At 35.4% G+C, this 23232-nt stretch overlaps 1 protein-coding gene across 1 annotated transcript in view; it reads left to right on the forward strand.

The window, feature by feature from the left end:
- LOC145279721 (uncharacterized) overlaps positions 1-22766 on the forward strand; it is a 121684-nt gene extending 98918 nt beyond the window's left edge. Inside the window, exons 4-5 of the mRNA XM_080131011.1 lie at positions 17592-18065; positions 21700-22766. Coding sequence (XP_079987137.1) covers positions 17592-18065; positions 21700-21746 — 521 coding nt within the window. The 3' untranslated portion in view covers positions 21747-22766. The remainder of the gene's footprint in view (positions 1-17591; positions 18066-21699) is intronic.
- The last annotated feature ends 466 nt before the right edge of the window (positions 22767-23232 follow it).

The following is a 23232-nucleotide window of genomic DNA, read 5'->3' on the forward strand; positions in this document are numbered from 1 at the left end:
AAAATAACCGAAATTTTCGACGCATTCAAATCACAGTGAAAGTTGATACATTGATAAATTCAAATTGTTGTTAGTTGAAGATGATTCAATAATTATTGAAGTGACTGGCGTTTAACACATATGCTATATAAATAGTGAGAGATACGGGGAGATAAGGGAGGCATGTATGATGTTAGATAAAGAAAGCATCAAAATGTCGATCGTAAATTCTACTAGAACTAATATTAATTGATAATATATTAATTTATATATATATATATGTGTATATATATATATATATATATATATATTATCAATTTTTTTTTTTTTTTGCTGTGTACGAGGCATCCTAATCGCTATCTCGGATATTCGAACCGAGAGATCTTTTTAAGATCCTAACTGCCTCTTTAAGTGAGATTGTTTTTTTGCATAGGGTGTTATTATTAGAACGTATATTCTCTATTGTTGTTGTTGTTCGTCTTAGGACAGTCTTAGTGAGAGAGATTAGAGTCTTAGGCGTGTTCATGTGTTGAGTGTTCATATGTCTTATGATGTTCATGTTGTAAGAGATAGCATATTGGAGACATAAACAGGTATATATAAAGAGAGAGAGACAGTTCTGTATGAACGGGAGTGTTTCTATAAATATTGATACATATATTTCTTACCTATTTTTGAGATGATGATTTTCACAAAGTTCTTATAATATAAATGGACAATACCTTTTCTGTTGAATCACAACACGAAGACGCAGATACACAAAGATGATGACGTCCTTTATTTCATGACCGGTTCATGATTTCTCTTGAAGAATTCAAAGTTTCTTTACATGGCTATTTCTTCTCTAACCTTTCGCTTCCAAGGTTTGGTGTCAGCATGTCTCTCTAGGTTATTCTCCCCTCTTTCTCCTCTTCTCTCAGACTGCATCTAAAAACTCTACCTATATTGAGAACTCATCACGTCATCGCATGATTAAACATGTGCTCATAAAGCACGTTGTTGACATGCGTCACGTTGCCAAACTTAACATGACCCCGAGTTCAGTAACTTATTTTTCAAATAACATTTTCACAAAATATGTTTACAATTTCAATTGACGATTAAATTCCTTATTTTAATTTTCACAGAAACACATTTCATTATTACATTCCTTTTCCATATACAGATATGTAAGCTAAACAATTGCAATTCCTTATTTCAATAACATTCTGTATTTATTTTAACTTATGATTGGATTTTTCAATTCCAAATCTAGCTTCGCAAGTTCGAATCCTTGACTATCCTATTTCATATTTAGATTTAACTAATTCCCTTTTTTTTACTTACATGGAAAGGAGACAGCCCTTTTATCATGTAACAGTTTTATCTTTTTCCCACTTATTCGCGTGGTAGTTTTTGTAATTCTTTTTCATGAGTCCAGTAACCTTTACTATTACGTTGCTATTTCATTATTTTCCCCTCTCAACTTGGTTTAACCACGGCTACTGAGAGAGGGGGTCGGTGAACATGACAGCGTGACGACGTCATTACCAGATCAACATATAGGTAAAGGATGCCTAAAGTTTTCTGTGTTCAACCACGTGGCCACGCTAAAAGCCATTAAGAATACTTTTCGTTGCCTTAGAGAATGACTGTGGTAATTTTATGAAGGTAATCCAAACGTGCATGTATTTTCTTCTCCTAAAGAGAAAAAATTCTTCATTTGGATTATATAATTGCAATTATTATAATTGCACATTGGGATAATTTTAATCTAACAAAGTGATTTTTATCGAAGAAAGTCGACTATCTTATTATATTTATTTTTTTAAACTGCAAAATAAACAATTTTTATATGAGAATATTTTTCAGTCCGTTCTTTTAATAATAAATAAAAATTTTCATTAAGTATTTCTAAATATTTTAAAGCTAGAATTATTTTTCACGGCAGGTTTTTGTTTGTTTGTTTTGAGTTTTTGTTGTTGTTGTTTTTGTTTTTGTTTTGTTTTTTATCTAAAACGATCGATGAATTCAATATTTTAGCACCGGGCGTAATTTATTTCTTTGAAGTATATTTTAAACTTAAAGTTTTTGTTTTTTGTTCTATAAAATCTTATCCGTAAATAATTTACATGACTAAAATGGGAAATGAAATAGGACATTTTTTATTCTCTCCCGAGACATACGAACACAAATTCATTTTCAAAATTCATTGACTAATCAGTTCTAATTAATGTTTTGATATGAACTAGAAATAAAGAGTACATTAAATTTTAGTTAACATATTTTCTTGTGTTTATCTTATAAATAAATTTTGTTTGGTATTTGTGCCGTGTACGCACCGTACTAAAATAATAACGTTATTATTTAGAAAGCCATTCTTAACAGGGGCTTTGTAACTATTCTGCACTTTCACCTGACAACTTAATGAAAAAAGATACCATAAAATTTAATTTAATTTGAAAATCCTATCTAAATTAAAACAGGGTGCGTACACTGCACAAGCACCATTGTTATTATTATTATTATTATTATTATTATTATTATTATTATTATTATTATCATTGTTATTATTATTATTATTATTATTATTATTATTATTATTATTATTATTATTATTATAATGTCCCCTCCCAAATTCACCACCACCCTGATTTAATATCGTAGGTGTTTACTATATTTTCTTAGTTTTTAACCAATGTCCATATCATGGTATGATTGTCTTTTAGATTATTTTAGTTATGTGAACTTCATTTTCGTATTCATGTATTCTGCACTAATATGAAAATGAAGACTATAGCAGAGTATAGGATTCCTAACAATAAAACTGATGAAAATACGCTACACATTTTGATGAAAAACATGGGAAAAATGGACATAGAAGAACAAAAAACCACAACTTTAAATATAATTTCTGTATTAAAAGTAATAGTTATTTAAATATATCAACATATATAATCTTGTGTGGAAAATCCACTTCCCTAATAAGGGACACTCTGGATAGGAACAAAAATTAAAATTGTCCAAGTCATTAAGAATTTCTCCTCCACCGGCCGAGGACAGAAAAGGTTAATTGTAGCATTAGAACAGATACTACACTGCGATTTTATCCTGAGGGCCAAGAATTGTTTGTGTTTTATGTTTCTTTAATTGTTTGTTCCTTAAATTCATAATTCAGTTTTATCAGTATTAGATTTAAAATTATGCAATTTTAGATAATATTTATATTTTATATTGATAAAATTCAGTTTCATTATTAATTGAATTGGGTTCCTTTCTTTTCTTTTTTAACATGTTTTAATGCTCTTTTTTAAAATGCCCTCATATAGTATCGACAATGACAGTTTCACAAATCTTACCTACATTGCCTGCAGGCATTTTTCAGTTAACAGGCCTTCTATATCTCAGCATCATTGAAGTTGGTACTCTCACCTTTTTATCACATATCACTATGCCATGTTTAACAATTCCGTTTTCATGATATGTAAGTACATGCAATTTAATGATGAAAACTGATAGGACCCGTGGTTTAAAAATTCAACTTATCATCATTTTTTAAGGTTTCCGATTATTTTTTGATTGTGTTTGAAAGATTAAAGCCTAAAGTTAAATCTCTAAAAGGAAAAGAAAGTTATAATGAAAAATATTTTCACGGCAATGCCGAAAACTAGAAAGTTCAGCTAAATTCAGCTTTTGTTAAATAAATTCATTGTAAAAATCCCTTGAAAGATAAATATTAGTTTTTCAAAGATAATTACTAAAGTAAAGTCTTAAGATATTGAATTAAATAATAAAAAATACCTTGATTTGACAAAAAACAAAAGGAGGAGACAGAAACGGAAAATGAATTTTGCGGACCATAAAGAAGCAAAGCCATAACATTTCCCACTAATATGGCATCGAGAGGTCAAACCAGAAGCTACTACATGGTCCAAAATCCATTAACCAAATAGAAATGCAGACACCCCAGTTCTTTGTACCTGCTGCTAGGACAGCCTCCTGGGTTGTTAATCCAGGGTTCTGTCCCTGACTATCAGGCGGATAATGTCAGCCCAGGTAAAACGTTTACCACCAGCAAATGACATGGCTACAAATATATGAATAGAAAGAAAAAAATTAGGACGTCTCAAACGACTGGCCAGGAAAAAACAGCCTACCTAGTTTACAGTTTTTCTTCACCTAATAGCAGAAACATCACTCATTGTAAACGAGGACTGAGGGACAAAATAGGAGAAGTGAGAGTTATGAAGCTGCCGAGAACGCGAACACAATGTGTTTTCTATTCTCTATAAAAAAAACTAAGTATTGTACTTAATCCAAGTTCAATTGAATTTTTTTAATAAAGGAAAGAATTCTCATAGGTTCCTCTCTCATTAAGAGTTCATGAAAAGAAAAAGGATGAGTAACAGAATTTCGTTATATATATATATATATATATATATATATATATATATATATGTATTCACTGCACCTTTAGAGTGCGTGCACTTGTTTGCTACTTTGACCACATCCTAAAAAAATCAATTTAAATAACAAAATATATAGTCGCTTCTGTCAGGGTAGTCTCCAAATTAATGGTCTACAATGACCCAGACACGTGATGGGAGGGAGGGCAAGATTGAAGGGTTCATCCCCCCCCCCTCAACTTTCATACATTTAAAAATATCCATCAAACCGCGGACAATTATCGATGCTCCCCACAGCAAAAGTACAACTGACTGAATCGGGTCAGATAACGTGAAAACAATCGACAATAGAAACAGACATTATTTAGATGCAAAGAAACTAATTTTAGTAACAAAATATATGATCGCCTCTGTCAGGAGAGTCTCCAAAGGATTGGTCTAGAATGGTCCAGACATATGATGGGGGGGGCAAGATTGAATGATTTTTTTTCTTTGTTTCCATCCCCTTCCGTCGTGTCCGTGTGGAGATATTTACAAACAGATATATATATATATATATATATATATATATATATATATATATATATATATATATATATATATATATATATATATATATACACGCAAAAATACCCGCCCTTCGCGCATGTCTTTGCTGTACACTCGGATACGCGCTTCGCGGCCACCTTTGCAGTAAGTGTACGTTGTAGTGATTGAGCAACACTTGCCTCTCCTAATGCTTGCTGCAAATGTTGGTCATTTTCAAGAAGACCTCTGCCAAGGCACGCCGCTATGTATGTTTCAAAAAGTTTACCATTGTACGCTCGCAAATCTTGAGACGAAGTTGGACGAGCAACCTCGTTGAGCAACGGACGTAAGAAATAACCCTCACCGGCTCTTGGACTAATCGTATAGATTCTTCCAATGCATGGTGCCTTCCATACATCATCATTTTCTACTCCTTTAACTTGTTCCTTACGATTTCTACTCTTCCGTTTCTTTGTTGATTTGTTCCAAGGGTAAAACTCGAGGATTACTACATATTTTAGGCCCTTGCAAAGTCATCTTCATGGCAAAGTTGGGGCAGGCGGTGGACTTTTGGCTCGTTCCAGAACATTATCAGCTGAGAACATGACGCGTTGCCTATTTTTTAAATGTACAGAAAGTTGTACAATTTGGGGAGGGGGGTCGTGAATGGGATGCTCCAATATCCTCCAGGCTGCTTCTGAACTGCCGACTTACTTTGCATTCTGGAACTGTTGTATCTCATCCACAATTTGTCTTTGTGCTTGGCTTTGTTGATTAGCTACTCCATCAGTTCTTTGTAGCTTAAACACTGCTTTATTCACGTACTTAAAGACCTATTTGATGCTTTGGATGGAGCTGCAAATTTCTACATTAATCCGGGTGTTTAGCTGTTGAAGGAGGACTGTTGTAGGGAAGAATCCACTTGGTTTGTGATTTTTTATGAACATACCAAATATTTTTCATCCTTATTGTACCAGTCTGGCCTCCATCTTCTGGTTTCCTTTGCCTGTACTTTGGATAAAAGTCCTGGCCTTACTCGGTACACTGAAGAAATTCTTTAGGGTACTTTTCAGAACACTTGTTGTCGATCATACATGGGCAACTTATATTCAATATGTGCTATCATTTCGCGTGAAGGTCAGAGTTTCCTTTTTCAGGGATCTCTCCATATTTGAAGAGATCCATTTATTTTGGTCGAACTTTGTCCTTTGGGCCTGCTAGGTTAAGATGTGTGCATTCGACAGTCCTCTCTTTTGGTATTCAATACTCTACAGGAAAGTTGTCAAACTGCTAAATCCTCCTTTTTTAATGAATTCCATAGCTTTTTTAGCTTCTGTCTAACGATTCTGGCAACAATATCTGGATGATTCTTATTTTCTTGTCCTTTGGCGCTCAAAAATGGAAGCATAGTAATGCCCTTTTTTAACCAGCTTTGAGGAGTGAAAATTTTCTGTAGAAGTTAACCTAAATGCCCGATTTTTTCAGGAGATTCTAACCTAAATAACCAATAAATATTAACTACCCATGCGGGGTCGCAGAAATACCTGGATTAGGACCCAGACGCGTGGCGAACCCCCTCGGAACTGATGGACCCGTAGGTCTTCCCAGGTCATCCGTCTAGGAGAAGGAAAACTCTGAAACTAAACCTAGGGGAGGGAGGCCTCTTCAGTCCTGGACGACAACCTTCCGAGAGCTGGTGACTCAAACAAATCACCGGTTGGCAAACCTAAACTGCTTAAGGAGGAGATAGGCTCTGTCTATCGCCCGGCTTTCATACTCCTTCTTTGCCTATTGGCCAGGCGTAGAGGTACTATCACAGGGACTCGGCTGAATCACCCAGTGGTTGACCTTGTTCCTGACTAGGGCAATGAACGCCGCTTCTCCCACTCCAGCCACATCCCATCCCCCTAAACTGGACACAGTGGGGTGCTTCAGTGCCATATATGTCGGTGCAGTTGGACTGGGCTGGCTTTGCCTAATGGATTGAGGGTACCGGATTGACAGTTCCTGGCTGCTGTTTCCGACTGATAGTACAGGCGCCCTAACTCTTTGGTAGCGCTTAGAGCGGCTGCTCCATCAACAGTTGTAAAATATCGGGATGTTTGTAGTGCCATGTCGCGCATGGAAAGGGACCCTGCACTCATTCCCAGTGGGCTTTCCTGAGGCCACAATCCTGTGGGTGAGGACAGCTGATGGTCTACTTGTATTGCATGTCTGGTATTCTGCACAACTACTTGTCCAGCACCCCCTCACTCACTCACCCTAACTGAAACTTTTAAATAAAATAAAATGAAATGACAGCTCAAGCAAAAGTTACGTTTAAACCAGGACCAAACTCAAAGAAAACCAACCTGCCTCCTCCCTTGAGGCTTGCATTTACTAATATCCGCTGGCTTAGAACTAACTTAGATGATGTTGAGACATTTCTCCTTGTAAACACCCCGGATATCTTAGCATTAAGTGAAACTAACGTTCACTCCTCCATTCCCTCTAACCACTTTAACATGCCTGGTTATCTCCCACTCTACCGTAAGGACTCGGACAGACATATGCATGGACTTGGAGTCTATATTCGTAACACCCTCCCCCTGACTAGAGAAATAAAACTAGAATCAGAGGACCAGGCCTTTATGTGCTTCAGACTAAATATGCAACACAATATTAGCTACTTGTATTTTCTCTACCGCTCTCCCTCAAACCAAGACTGTACCCTAATAAACAAAGTCTCAGACAGCATAGATATAGCACTCTCCCTCGATACTAGCGCACAAATACATGTATTTGGTGACTTCAATGTCCACCACAGTAACTGGCTAGGATTCTCTAATCACACAGACGTAGCTGGTAGCGCAACACATAGCTTCTCTATATCCCATTCCCTATCTCAGTTGGTTACATTTCCGACACGTTTCCCAGACCAGCAAGATCAACATGCCTCACTTCTAGATCTCTTTCTGACAACGGTTCCCAATGACTGTACAACAAATGCCCTCAGCCCACTCGGGAATGCTGATCACGTTGTGATAATGGTAGAAATCAGCCTAAATTCTCGCCCTAAAACTGAAGACCCACTACTCAAAACAACGAGGTATTACAAAAAGGCTGACTGGGAAGCCATCAGGGAGCTCATCAGAGATGCCCCATGTCAAAATATCTTTACTCTTCCAGCGGAACAGTGTGCAAATGAGACCACTGAATGGTTCAAAACTGCTATTGAAGCACATGTTCCCGCACGGAAATTCTATAGCAAGCCCCACTCCCCCCAATGGTTTACTTCTGCTTGTGCAGCTGCCATTTGTCAAAGGCAGCATGCATTCCGCAGATTCAATCGACATAAGTCCAGCTCAAATAAACAGAAGTATATAGAAGCTAGAAATAATTGTAAGAGAGTGATAAAGACAGCTAAGACAGATTACTCTGAAACCACCAGAAAACGCATCGAAGCACAGAAATTAGGAACCCGGGATTTTTGGAAAATCTACAACAACGTAGTAAATAATGGACAGTTAACTATTCCCCCACTATCAAACGATCATGAGGTTGCTTGCACGGCAACTGACAAGGCTAATCTGCTTGCCAGTCGGTTTGCCTCAAACTCCACACTGAACTCGGTACACCACTCACTCCCTGATTTTCCTCTGCGAACAGACGCCTCACTAGACGATTTGAAAATCACCCCTTCTCAGGTACATGCTATTATAAAAAACCTAGACACCTCAAAAGCGTGTGGACCAGATCTCATCCCGGCTGTGCTATTAAAAAAATGCTCTGCCGAGGTTGCTCCAGTTCTGTCCAAACTTTATAATAAATGCCTTAACGAATCTTGTTTTCCCGACTGCTGGAAAACCGCCTCTGTGGTACCAGTCTTCAAGAATTCTGGTGAAAGAACTAACCCACTAAATTATCGCCCCATTAGCCTCCTCCTGCTTTTCGCCAAAATATTTGAGTCCTTAGTTAATCAAGCTCTAGTCCAGCACCTAACAGCTGCTAAACTCCTGACTGACAAACAATATGGATTCAGGCAAGCCCGTTCAACAGCAGATATCTTAACTGTAGTTTCTGAACGTATATACCGTTCATTGGATAAAACAGGGGAGGGTAGAGCGGTGGCCCTCGATATATCTAAGGCTTTTGACAGGGTATGGCACGATGGTCTTCTAAGGAAAATTAGATCATATGGAATCACTGGAAGAATTCATAATGTAATTAAATCCTTCTTAAGTAATAGAAAAATCAAAGTTGTCCTCGACGGTCGTACATCCAAACAATACGACATAAATGTGGGAGTACCTCAGGGGTCTATCCATGGACCTCTATTATTCCTGATATTCATAAACGACCTCCCTGATAAAATTGTTTCGGAGATGGGTATATTTGCCGATGACACCACTCTCTATAACAGATATGAGGGGAAAACAAATGAACACATATCCAAGGAAATGGCAGAAACACTAGAGGATGACCTCCAATCCGTAGTGGAATGGGGACAAAAATGGTTGGTCACATTCAATGCTGCTAAGGCTTGTTTCCTTCAATAACTACAAGAAACCTTCTCTACCACCAATAGCAATGGCTAAGAACACATTACCTGAAAGTACTTCTTTTAAACTCCTCGGCCTAACGTTTACAGGGAATATGAACTGGAATAGATACATTGAGAGCATTGCCAAGGCTGCTGCAAGGAAGGTTGGCTCCCTCTACCGTGCTAGAAAACTACTTACGCCTGACAGTATGCTATACCTCTATAAGGCCACCATTCGCCCATGTATGGAGTACTGCTGTCACATCTGGGCTGGTGCATCTGCTTCTTGTCTCTCGCTCCTGGACAGGGTTCAAAAGAGAGTCGCCAACCTGATAGGTCCTGAACTGTCATCTAGGCTTCAGCCTCTGTCCCATCGACGAGATGTTGCATCCCTCTGCCTGTTCTACAAATACTTCAATGGTGAATTCTCTGACGAACTGCAAACACTTGTACCTCCCCGACGTAACTACCCCCGTCAAACCCGACAAGCTACTAAGTCTCATCCCTTTACAGTAGAGATCCCTAGGTGCAAGAAAGCCTTTTACTCCAATAGTTTCTTCCCCAGAACTGCGGGTCTTTGGAACTCCCTTCCGGGATTCTGCTTTCCCAACTGCAACGATATGCAGAAGTTCAAGTGTAATGTCAACAAACATCTTTCTACTCATCTCCCTTCATAATGGCCCCGCTAATTAAGTCCCTGATAGTAGCCCCCTGCTTCAAAGTGGCACTGTGCCTTGTTTGGGGTGAAAATTGAATAAAAAAAAATAAATAAATAAAAAAAACATGCATCGAGATCCTCCTGTGTAAGTTGCCAGAAGGATCACTCGTTTATTAATCTGTTCTGGATTCTCATACTCCCTAAGAATTAAATCCCTCAAGTTGCCATAATTGTCAGCTCTCAAGATCTGCTGCTCTCGACTCAGGAACTGTAAACGTTCTGTTTCAATCTTGCAGTACACATCCACCAGCCATTGTTGAAATAGTCTTCGGTACCAGATAAAGTAGTTTCCGTACATCAGGTGATATTGTTGGGTAAACTGGTGTTGGATAACTTTTCGCCCATTGGATGCCTTCATGTAGCTGTCGTACGATGAAGAACCATAAAGGTAACGGGTACATTAACGGGTACATTAACGGGTACATTAACGGGTGCATTAAAGTATCGTAGAGAGGGTGTAGTTCGGAGATCCTTTGCGGCATATTATTTTTAAAACGCAAGACAATGTCTCGGTTTGCTGTCGTTTCGTTCTATATTAATTATCCAATGTCATATGTTGCTGTTGGAGCATTGGATCGGCCTTCGGTCTTCTCTTATGATAACTTTGTGTTCTTCCAAGTTTTCTTCTCTGGTCCTTTTCCTTGTTATTTTCAGTTGACAAATTAGACTGTTGTCCTCATCTAAAGATTCGGTCAGCCTTCGGAGAATGTCTTAATTGAGTCTACTGTCACGTCCCCGACTATGTAGTTCCTCTTCCAGACTATTCAAGAAGTAAATTTGATTAAAATTTGCCACTCCATCTTAAAGTGGCAAAAGACTCACACTTCTGTGGCAAACCTGGCCTCGAATTCTCAAAGAAGGATTCCACTCATGTACCGCCACATTTTCATGACCAAATGAAGTCATTGCAAAACAGTTGTTATAATTGCGTAGATTTGGCAGAAACTCTTTACAGATGGGACCTTTACCCGGGAGCAAATTTTGCAGCAGTGGAAAACTATTATATTTTCGAAAACTGACGTTGTGTCTTGAAATGTCAGTTTTCGAAGATAATTCAAGGCCTGAAAACATAATCTCGTGTGTGTGTGTGTGTGTGTGTGTGTGTGTGTGTGTGTGTGTGTGTGTGTGTGTGTGTGTGTGTGTGTGTGTGCGCGTGCGCGCATCTATTCATTAATTTGATTGTAGAATTTTTTCAGGTTAAGACGTAAGCTTAAAAAGAAACTGAAATTCAGCAAATCTTATGAATATATGGCAAAAAAAAACATGCCTAACTTTTCTGATATCATTTAAATTTCAACATCTGGAAAAGGGTTCGGCATTACGATGACAGAGGAGTAGAACTGTAAAGGTTAAAACACTTTTAAAAGATAAACTGATCGACCATAGTCGGGGGCGACCCTAATGGTCCATTTCCGCTGTCTAATACACTAAGATGTAAAGAAGGGCGCTACAATTTTCCAAGTATTACTCCACTTAACCTTTATCCTTATCTTATACTAGCAGAGAAACCCGACGTTGCCTTGAATGATTATCAACGAATGTTTCACACTCCCATATTTTTATTGTCATCGAAATCAGTGAAATCGCTCATTTTTTTTTAATCTAATCGATTGATTGCCTGCAATAGTTGGAGACCCATCGCGATGCGCTGGGAGGAAGCTTCCCATGCCTCCCCGCAGCGACTTAGTCCACAATACATTGTGGTCTATATTGCATTGTAGAGAACATACTGTTGAATTTTTAAATTATTTTATATGATGGTTTGAATTAATGTTTCAGATTCAAAAGTCAAGTATCATAATTCAACTGTGCTCTAAATAGAAACATTCATTTCGAACGCGCCCCTATCATATCAAAGAATCTTTTGTTGATTTTATATGCCTCGGCTTTCTGCTTATGTAGTCATAGTGGCTGGAATTAAAGTATAAAATGAAAAGGTCAAGTACTATGGTTCAATTCTGCTTTAAACAGAAGCATTCATTTCGAACGCGTCCCTGTCATATTTGGCATAATTGTAAGCGTGTTAGCTAATAGGCCAGAAGATCCGCGTTCAATCCACGGTCGGGTCATACCCAAGCCTTAAAAATGGTATCTGATAATAACTTAGAAATCAATCTATCTATCTATCTGGAACCTACTGTTGATTTTGTATGCCGAGTCTTTCTGCTTGTGTAGCAATAAAACTTTTCAAATGCACTTGTCATGTTAAGCTGTATAAGGTGTCAAAATCGCCTGTTCATTCTTTCATTGAATTTTTCCGATTATCGATACTTATCGAAGAAATTCAGATATAAAATCTATCTAAGTACACTGCCAGGTACATGAAGTTAATTTGTCTAAAATTTCATAAAAATCGGCCCAGACGTTTTGGAATTGATGGGGAACGAATTCACACACACACAAAGTTCCCTTTATATAATAGATAGATAGATTGATTTCTAAGTTATTATCAGATACCATTTTTAAGACTTGGGGATGACCCAACCGTGGATTGAACCCTGATTTTCTGGCCTATTAGCTAACACGTTACAATTATGCCAAATGTGGATGATTATAATTATAATTATATTGATTTTATTTATAGCTTGTTAGAACAACCAAACGTACAGAGTTAATAAGAGATCTAAGTTTCTAGACGAAGAAAGTTATGTTTTGTCTATATGTGTGTGTACTTGTACGTGAACGAGTTCGTGAAACTGTGCATAAACTATCGCTATGTTAGTTGTCTATGACTGTGTCTTGCGTGTGTGACAAAACAGCTACACTCAAGTGGCCAAGGTTGTATCGCAGTCGATAACACTGTGTTGTGACTGATGCAGATTCGTGTAGCAAGTTGAATCTCATTGCTGGTCCTCACCTATGTAGCCAATATTAACAGGTTCTCGGCTCTTAGGGCGACTCTTTCTGATTGATTGAAGTTCGGTATTGATAATCAATCGAGACTGAGTATAGAATTGTTTAATCGTTGTTATGTATTTCAACCAATAAACATCGAATATTTTACAATGATAGTTTTGCCTCGGGATTGTTTAGTATGCATAAAGTAATTTTTGTTGGTCGCAGCTGTTTACCTGGAGGATTGCAGATTTTTATCTCCAACACCGAGAGTAGAAAGGCTTATCGGGTGCATGCAAAGTCGAGGAAGGTTTGGCCCCGGACAAACTAAAAATGGAGCTCCTGCATTCCTACGCTCGATACATTTTTGCTTTCCATATGTAGAGGTATAAGCGACTAAAAAACGATGAAATCTGATGCCAAATTCTTTTGGATTTGTACCAGAATCCCTTCAGTTAAGTAGCTCTGATACTGCGATGTTGCCATCGCCTTACCACGGCGAGAAATATTTGGAATTTAGGTAGGTATTGGCTTTGTTGCTATTAATGCTGAAACAGTGTTGCACAGATGCAAACGAAAACATTTCTATTTTTATTTTCGGCAGTCTTTACAGGGACCACACGCTGCTATTGCACAAAGTTTCAGTGAAATCACTTACTTCATGTAAGTGTTAGAAGATAATTAAAACTCAATTAAAGTAAACTTTTGATTCTTTTCTAGACTATATGTTAAAATCTTCGCTAATGGGTTGGGAGACCGGGGTTAAAATCTCAGTCAAGTCATACCAAAGATTAAAAAATGTTACTTGATGACCTCTTATTAAACACTCAGCTACATAAGGGGAGAGTAAATAGCAAGTGGAGTAAATCATGAGGATGGAGTGGTGCTCTCCCTTACACATCGGTGTAGTAGCTAATGAAAAGGGAGTCTTCGGGTCGTTATCAACTATAGTCGACCACTTGAGTTAGCTTTGATTTTTACTAATGTAGGGATGGTTTTAAGAAATTAAAATACATTATGAACTCATCTTTTGGCAATGACACGTCATATCGGATGATATGCGTGCATATACGCTAAAAAGAAAAGTTAGAAATCCTATTCAACCTTCATGGAAATTAAATCATTTATTTCGGTCAACGCATTTAGATTATGTATATTAATTGCGTTAAAGCTTAAGTCGATACACCCTCCACCCCCGCTATTCTTGATTTCCTACGTAAATTATTGACCGTAGACGGCATATCTCATCGGGATTAATTTCTTACTAAATCCATTCGATTTTAGAGTTCCGCTTCAACAGCTTGGCAAATCGTCAAAAGTATGAGATTCACAAGATTATACATACATATACACATACTTAAACACCTACACACGCGGTTAAGGAAAATGTAAATTGTCTTAATGTTAGCAACACCGGTTGAAAACCTTTTTTCTTTTCGGACACAACATCATCACGAATGATGTAAAACATACAAAACTTGTTATGCTTATGTTTGACAATATTTTTTATGCTTATATATATATATATATATATATATATATATATATATATATATATATATATATATATATATCTGTGTGTGTTTAATAATTATTATAGTAAAATAATTATATCTATATATATATATAGAGAGAGAGAGAGAGAGACAGACAGAGAGAAAGAAACAGACAGACAGACAGACAGACAGACAGAGATGTTGTTTATTTATTTTTGTTAGCGAGACTTTTTGAATGAATTCACTTATTTATACGAAAGTAAATTTTTCTACCTGAATGTGAGTTGGGAATAATTTTCCCTTAGACCAATTTGGTACCCCCAAATGGGGAGCGGCATATGTATTGTTTTTAAAATATAATAATCCACTAACACGCGTCTCGTCGTCTACGATTCATCAGAATGGCTCATATATATATATATATATATATATATATATATATATATATATATATATATATATATACACACTAGCAAAAGTACCCGTCGTTGACTGGGTTCAGAAACAGCCTACAGAAAATGGACTCGGATTTATGAAAGTATGATAGGTTATGAAAAGGAAGGGCTGTAAAGAGATAGCTTCGTATTTGGGGGTATCAAAACCAAAGCAAAATATGATGAAAGTAAAAATAAAATAGATAAACCCCATAATTTATTATACTATACCTGTCCACACTAAAACACTTATCATAATATTCTGTGGATCTATATTAAGAAACCTTGTTAAACTTTGTGACATATTTCCATTCTATCGAGGTCAGGCGCGAACGAACACCCCATAATTTTATTATACCATATGTCTTCAAACTGAAACATAATTATCAAAGTATACTTACGCAGATAGATATGAAAAGTCTTTATTAAAATTTGTGCCTATTTCTACTCTATGGAGGCCAGGCGCGAACTCAGACCCCACAATTTTATTATACCATCCCTATTTAAGTTAAAACATACTTATCAAAGTATTCTTATGTATATCTATATCAAAAACACTTGTAAACGTTTTATTTTTAATTTTTAAATTTTTTATTTCCATACTTTGTGGACCAGGTGCGAACGTAGACGCCACAATTTTAATGAACCACCGTTCTGCCAGATCAAACATACCCATTCCTGTGTCTCGATACATCTTCTATCATTGTATGTAATCAGTTTTTGAAAATAGTAAATCATATAGGAGCCTATTCGTGACCAGACACACACACACACACACATTCAGCTTTATATTATATATATATATATATATATATATATATATATATATATATGCATATATATATACAAACTCATATATATACTATACTATAGTCATATAGTCATATATATACGAATATAATAAAATATATAAAATGCTTATAGTTATATGCATACAAACTCATATACATACTTTACTATGCTTATAGTTACGTATGATTATGCTTATATTAATTGTATAAGTATATAGTGGAACCCTGGGATACGTGGCCTTAGGATACGTTTTTTTTTTCAGGTTACAATGTTGAATACGATGTTTTCTTACCCCTGGTTACGGTATTTTCCCCGCTTACGGTCTTATTTTAATGTTATTTGATGATATACGTGTATATTATATACTGTACTATATTTTGTTACTAATTTTTAATGCCGTATCCCGGGGTTCTACTGCATTCTAATATGTGTATATTTACGTAGAACCATAGTTTGTTATGCGTATATCAATGTTTGACAATACTTTGTTATGCTTCTGGCCATACTTTACTATGATTATAGTTACGTACGACAACAGTTCGTTATGCCTTTATTATATAAGCATTCTCTGTTATACTTATATCAATGTACGACAATATTTTATGCGTGTAATTACGTATAACCATACTTTGTTATGCTTATATTAATGTATGTTTATAAGAAATAAATATGTTTTACTGAGACTATCCGGACTCCTATTCTTGGTGGTTATATTGACAACGTGACGGGTTATGGCACTTTCAACCTTTTTCAAGTGCATCATAAGGACTTCATAATCTTTTGATCGAATTTTAAAATATTAATGTCGAATTTGGAGGTAATGAAGTCAATAATGACGCGGATTAACGACCTGAGTTTGCCGAGTTTGAGTCCTGTCGGTTTCATCGCATCACATTTACCTGGGATGTTGGAATCTTTATGAAGAAAATGCTGTCAGCAACAGAATCAAGCAAGTCAAACAAAAGTTGTACCATACTTTCACTTGTGATGGAATTTCGAACTGAACACTTTATTTAGTCAATAGGAGTACACTCTTTTCATCCTGTTCCCTGTGACCTGATAAAAGTGCTGTTTTGTTAGTTGTAGTTTTTTTTTATCACGTGTAGTAAACATTGTAGATCGAATCGTTGGAAGAATGTCAATTCGAACTGATTATTAACCATCGGTTTCAAAGAAGGTCGAATATTACATCTGTTGAAATGTTGTGGATATAATAACCAAGATGTGAAGTCCGAATAATTAAAATAATTTAAATCATTAATCTTTATTGCAAATTTTCTGAAACAAGAAATTAAGGATTCAATGTGTGCATACAGATGTTTTTGTCTTTCTGCGTCTATATGTGTGTTTTTGTGTGTATGTTTTGTGTTCGTTGTGTGTGTTTTGTGTGCGCTTTTGTATGCCTGTACGCACACACAATGGTAGATGAAAGAACCTTTGATAGGATTCAAAACATTAATACATTAATAAATACTTCTATTTCAGCCGCTTTTTTCCACATTTATTCACTCTCTTGCAGTAACCCATACTCTCTCTCTCTCTCTCTCTCTCTCTCTCTCTCTCTCTCTCTCTCTCTCTCTCTCTCTCTCTCTCTCTCTCTCTCTCTCTCCTATACACATATTGTCTTTATATCCACTTCTCTTTCCCTCTCTTTACGCGCTCACAACTTTTTACACACATATTTCGTCCGGCTTACTCTCTCTTTCTCTCCCTCTCTCACACACACACACAGATACATTCCTTCTCTCTTTCTCTCTCTCCCTTTCTGTTCTGTTTTTTTTTTCTTCTTTACTTCCCTCTCTTTTTCTTTCCCTTCTCTCTCTCTCTCTCTCTCTCTCTCTCTCTCTCTCTCTCTCTCTCTCTCTGTATCTATCTATTTACCTCATTCTATTTTCTTTCCAGCCATGATGTTAACAAGCGCAATCGGCCTCTTCCACGGCAAATGTCATCTACTCCAACGACAGGAATTGATTCCGGGCGAGGCCCTTCCGTTCAAGAAACTCTTCCAGGAATCACGCACATACAGTCACGGCTGGTCGTTTGTATTGGCCTGGATCTGCGTTATACTCTGCCTAGTCAACTCGTTCGTTTGGTTGAACAAGGGCCAAAACAGCGGTTACTTGCCCTACCGGGGTGGGTTTGGTTACGGTGCTGACAAGTATCAGTACACGCCACCCCTTGTACCCAAGTCGGTGATCAAACGGCAGGAAAGCTTGCATAAGTTCCTATCCGGCGAGACGCTGGCGTCCATGTTGCAGCGGGCCCGAGCAAAGGGGGAAAGTAAGAGGGTCGGGTCGATGAGCAGCATCGGCACCGATGACAAACGGTTCTACGCAGATGACAACTATAATGTCGCAGACGACAGGGCCCTCATTGGTAAGTATTTGTCTAACAGATATAAAACGATTGATGAATACAGACACACGCGCACACAGACACACGCGCACACAGACACACGCGCACATACACACATATATATATATATATACTAGAAGGGAGACCAGACGTTGCTGGAGATTCAATGAGGATAAACGAATGTTACTCACTTCCAAAACTTTTATTGTCATTAAAATTGCTCATTTTTCAATCAAATTGATTGATTGCTCTAGTTGCGGACCAACAGTGATACACCGAGAGAAAACTTCACGTGCCCTGCCGCAGTGACTTTGTTCACAATACATTATAGTCTACATTGCATTATAGAGAACTTACTGTTGATTTTATGAAATTATTTTTATATAATGATTTTGATTAAAGTTTAGAATGCAAAAGTCAAGTATCATGGTTAAATTGTGCCTTAGCAGACATGTTCATTTCAAATGCTCTCTTCCTTTATCAAAAAAAAACTACTAATTATTTCAAACGCCGGACTGATCCGCTTGTGCGGTAATAAAACTTCTAAAATGCATTTTTGGTGTTAGGTTATATAAGGACGTTAACTTTGGTTAAACTCGGACTGTCCTTTTTCAATCGGATTTTTCGATTTTCGATTTTCGATAGTTATAAATATAAAACTTATCTGAGAACACTCCTAGACACATGTAGTACATTTGTGTGATTTTTTAAATCGCGTGAGCCGTTTCCGTGTATATATATATATATATATATATATATATATATATATATATATATATATATATATATATATATATATACCAACAGCCAACGTTACTCAAGGATATTACGTTCAGCAAATGTCCACGATATGGAAACCCTGTCATCAGGTTGGCGGCACTAGTGTCACCCTCTTTATGATTTATTATTTCAAGTGAGGTTACAGGCTATGTTATTTCACTAACCTGAATTACTTGTATCTGGTACTGCTGACACAAAGAAATCAATTGCTTTACCAAATTCTCGAAATTAACTTACAAGTCCATCGCATAACGCTGAACCCGAATACACCATCAACTGGCTCACCGACAGAAACCGTGTTTGCAAGAAAAGTGAGATCCGTGTTTGACAAATTAATTCCTAAACATTCATAAACAACTCGATCCGAAAAAATGCTAAGAAAATGACGTCTCCTTAGTCAGAAAATCGTTTTCAAAAATGTTTATATATATATATATATATATATATATATATATATATATATATATATATATATATATATATATATCCGCGTACGTGTTATTCTTTCATTAACCGTTGACCATAACATAATATAATTATTAGTATTTATGGTTAAGATAAAGTAATATTCATTTTTTCAATATTTTTTTCGATTTATTCTAAAATTGCAGGTATTATTGCATTATGGAAAATAATATTATTCTATTTGAAAGCTTCTATCATGAATAATATTTTCGAACATATGTTTATTTGTGCATATAATAAGGAAATAAGATTTTTATGGTAGCTAATATATATGCAAATTTGCATATTATTTATTGTATGAATTAGTTATAAATTGCATGGGTTGTCTAATGTTGTTGTTATTTTGTTGTTGTTTTTTTTCATCTCATTTCTGCGTGTGTGTATATGGGTTTATGATATTTTTTATAGTAGATAAACATCAGATGCGGAACACCATAATATTGCAAAAAAATGTTTAAGATTTGTTAATCGATATAGGAAAAATAGAACAAGAAATATTAATAGAATAAAATTATCAAAAAACAAAAATAATATAAAATCAAATTGCCACTTTTGTCTTTAGTGAATTTAGACATTCAACTTTTAAAGCATTCCTTTTAGTTCCTTGTTGTAGAATCATCCGACAAATTTCCAACTATTCTGCATAATGTAAGACCATTACCATAAGTCGCTACAATAACTTTACTGTTTCAGTCTTAAAATACATCGTCAGGTGACAACAAAACTCTGATCTTACTCGAGGCCAGTCATTTAATGACTGGTCTCGAATAAGACAAGAGGTTTATTATTGATTGATGTCTTTTAAGACTAAAACAGTAAATTTTTTATAGCGTGACTTATAGTAATTTTGGTTACCTAAATGGAATAAAATAATACCCTGCTCTTTTCATTAAGCACTATTTAACCTGTAATATATATATATATATATATATATATATATATATATATATATATATATATATATATTATTTTATTTTATCGACAATTCCTTTCTGTTGCAAGTTTAGAATATAATTGTCTATAATACCAACTCTATTATAATCTCAGCTCAATAATAAAAATAGGCTTGATGCAAAGTATTCTATAAGATAAAAATTATAAAAAAAAACTAAGACTAGAGATAATGTAAAATTAAATTATAATTATAGTAGATAAAGAGGAATACCCACAATAAATGAATAACTATAATACAAAATAGAATTACAGAAACACCTAACTTGGTTTAATGTAGCATTTTAAATTCCTAGTGAACCTAGAGCTTATATACTTTTTAAATCCTTCTTTCGTCACATTGTTTTTAGAAGTGATTTAGATCTAAAGGGTTTTTTTAGACGTAAAAAAAAAGAAAGTTTTTATTGTTTTACTAAGTTTAATATAATCTTCCGTTTTTTTTAAACCGCAAATCAATGTTGTTTTTGTCAGTTCCTTAACTCATTATTATAATCGTTAGCTTCATACTTCTCCAAATTACTCATTTATCACATTTTATTTTTTACATGTAAATATTATCAAGTTTTAACTAGACGTAAATAATGAAGTTTTTATTGTTGCACTAACTTTCACATAATCCCCCATTTTTTAAACCCCCAAATCCATGTTTAATTGTACGGATTCTATCCTGGATCCTGAGTTCAGGGTTTGATCAATTTCTCATTCGTTCCCGAACCCGCGAAATCTAAATAAAAGCTAAAAGTAAATTAGAATATCCTTAAAAAGTGAGACTCATTTAAAATAGTGCCCCCAAATTAGGCTAAAAACAAAGTTAGAGAAAGATGTTCTTGACTGTACGGGTTGTACGAAACTAAAAACTAAGTATAAACACGAGCTCCGTTTGATATGGAGGAAAAATAAACGTGTTCACAACGGATTGAAAAACTAGTTGGGAATAGTTGTAAGCGTCTCTGAGGAGTGACTGGATGGAAGATTTACAGTTCTATGGACGAGAGGTAATTGTCCATCCTTACACGAAACAGCTGTAAGAGCTTAACGCCAAAATAAGTGAATTCATGTAGGTTGTGATTTTATTCAATTTACGTGTATATATATATATATATATATATATATATATATATATATATATATATATATATATATATATATATCCTTCGTCAGGTGGTTAACCGCGATGGAATAGGAATGCTGAGTCTCTTAATTTTATACTCAGTAATTACTACTTTCCATAGTTGTTGTCGTCTCACTACGTTTTGACCAACAAATCCTCTGACCTAATTGTTGGCCGAAATGTCGTGAAACAACAGCTATGAAAATAAGGATAACTTTCCGCAAATAAATAAATAAATATACAATTTATTAATTGAGAAATATAGCAGTGAAGTTTTACTGAAACACTTTGAATGTCATGATAGAGGAAATAATTAAAGTTACGCAATTCTTTTTCTTTTCTTTTCAGAAATTGACTGCAGTCGAGAAGATTTGTCGCTCCATGGAGGACTATAATCAATATCGCGATTGTGACTTCCGTTGTACGCACCTACCCGTCCCGATCACTTCCGGTTCCTTCCTCTTCCACTCGTTCCTCCCTCTTACTCCTCCTTTGAAATCGGACCCAGGTAGTAATGGAGAACCTACAGCATTTCCTGACGCCGATCATTGATTTGGGTATTGTTGACTAAAATGGATAAAAACGCAACAAGTTTAAAATTTAATAAATTTTCAAACACATGAAAACTAAAATAAAAACATGCAGACGAATTGTGCAGTAAAACTATGACGCAGTTCGTTGTGGGCCGATACAGCCGTCGTCTACGCGGAATATTACGATTTTCAAAATGGCAACAACAATATATGGTAAATATCCACTTTAGGGGGATTCTATAAGAAAAAAAAATGCCGTTATGCACTGTTTCAAAACAATTTATTATAACATAAAACGATTATATATTTAAAAAAATGTCATGTAAGTTTTAGCGGTTTGAATCATACACGCATAATTCTTAAAACATCTTGTCGCGTTGGATTTTTTTTTTAATATGGGAAAAATAAATTAATAGTGTTTGACGGAATGAAAATAATTATGTTCATAGTATGCCACAAGGGAAATAACTCTCGCCTAATAACAAAATGACGTTTTTATTTTTTTCAATTTATTAAAAAATATAAATCAAATGCGGAGTTATTCCCCTTGAGGCATATTACGAACAGATTTATTTCTATTCCGAGCATCATCATTTATTTACATCGGCCATATAAAAAAGCAAACGTGACGGGATGTTATTTTTTTTCCAGTATTTCATGTGTACGATTCAAATTGCGTCAATTTACCTTTTTATGAAAAAAAAAATAAATATAATGGTTTTATGCAATAATAACTTGTATTGGAATAGTGCCTATCGACATTTTGGGAGGATTCCTCTAAAGTAAATGCTAACTTAATATACAATAGACATCAGCTATATGGAATGAATGATGCAAACAAGGATAACATTAAAGGGGGTCAGTAAACAGGCAAAGAAAAAATACGTCAACAGGAAAAGGGAAAAGGGCAAAAGAAAAAACGAGATGAAAGGTAAAATGAAAACTTATATGTAAGCTATGTGACACCATTTTTATATAAAGTTCACATTGAACTACACTTCGAAGAAAAATGTAATTATATTTTCAAAAAAAACTTATTTTTAAATGCTCAATATTAAATGAATTTAATCAAATATATGAAATTGTTTACATTAAAATAATTCAAATAAGATTCAAACTACAGAAACAACATATGATATATATATATATATATATATATATATATTGTCTTTTCAAGTCCAACGTAAACAAGTTCTTGATGTACTCTCCCCCTAAGTAGTCCAATTTACAAAATTTCCACTACTTACGATTATTTCGCTATAATCCCATTGTCTACTGTACACCCATTAACCCTTATCCTCGAGTGTCCTCCGAACCTTGATAAGTGGTGACTCTTATGTAAAAAAAA

This window comes from Euprymna scolopes, chromosome 7 (genome assembly GCF_053919585.1).
Source record: "Euprymna scolopes isolate OS-2025 chromosome 7, ASM5391958v1, whole genome shotgun sequence".
NCBI classification, from domain to species: domain Eukaryota; kingdom Metazoa; phylum Mollusca; class Cephalopoda; order Sepiida; family Sepiolidae; genus Euprymna; species Euprymna scolopes.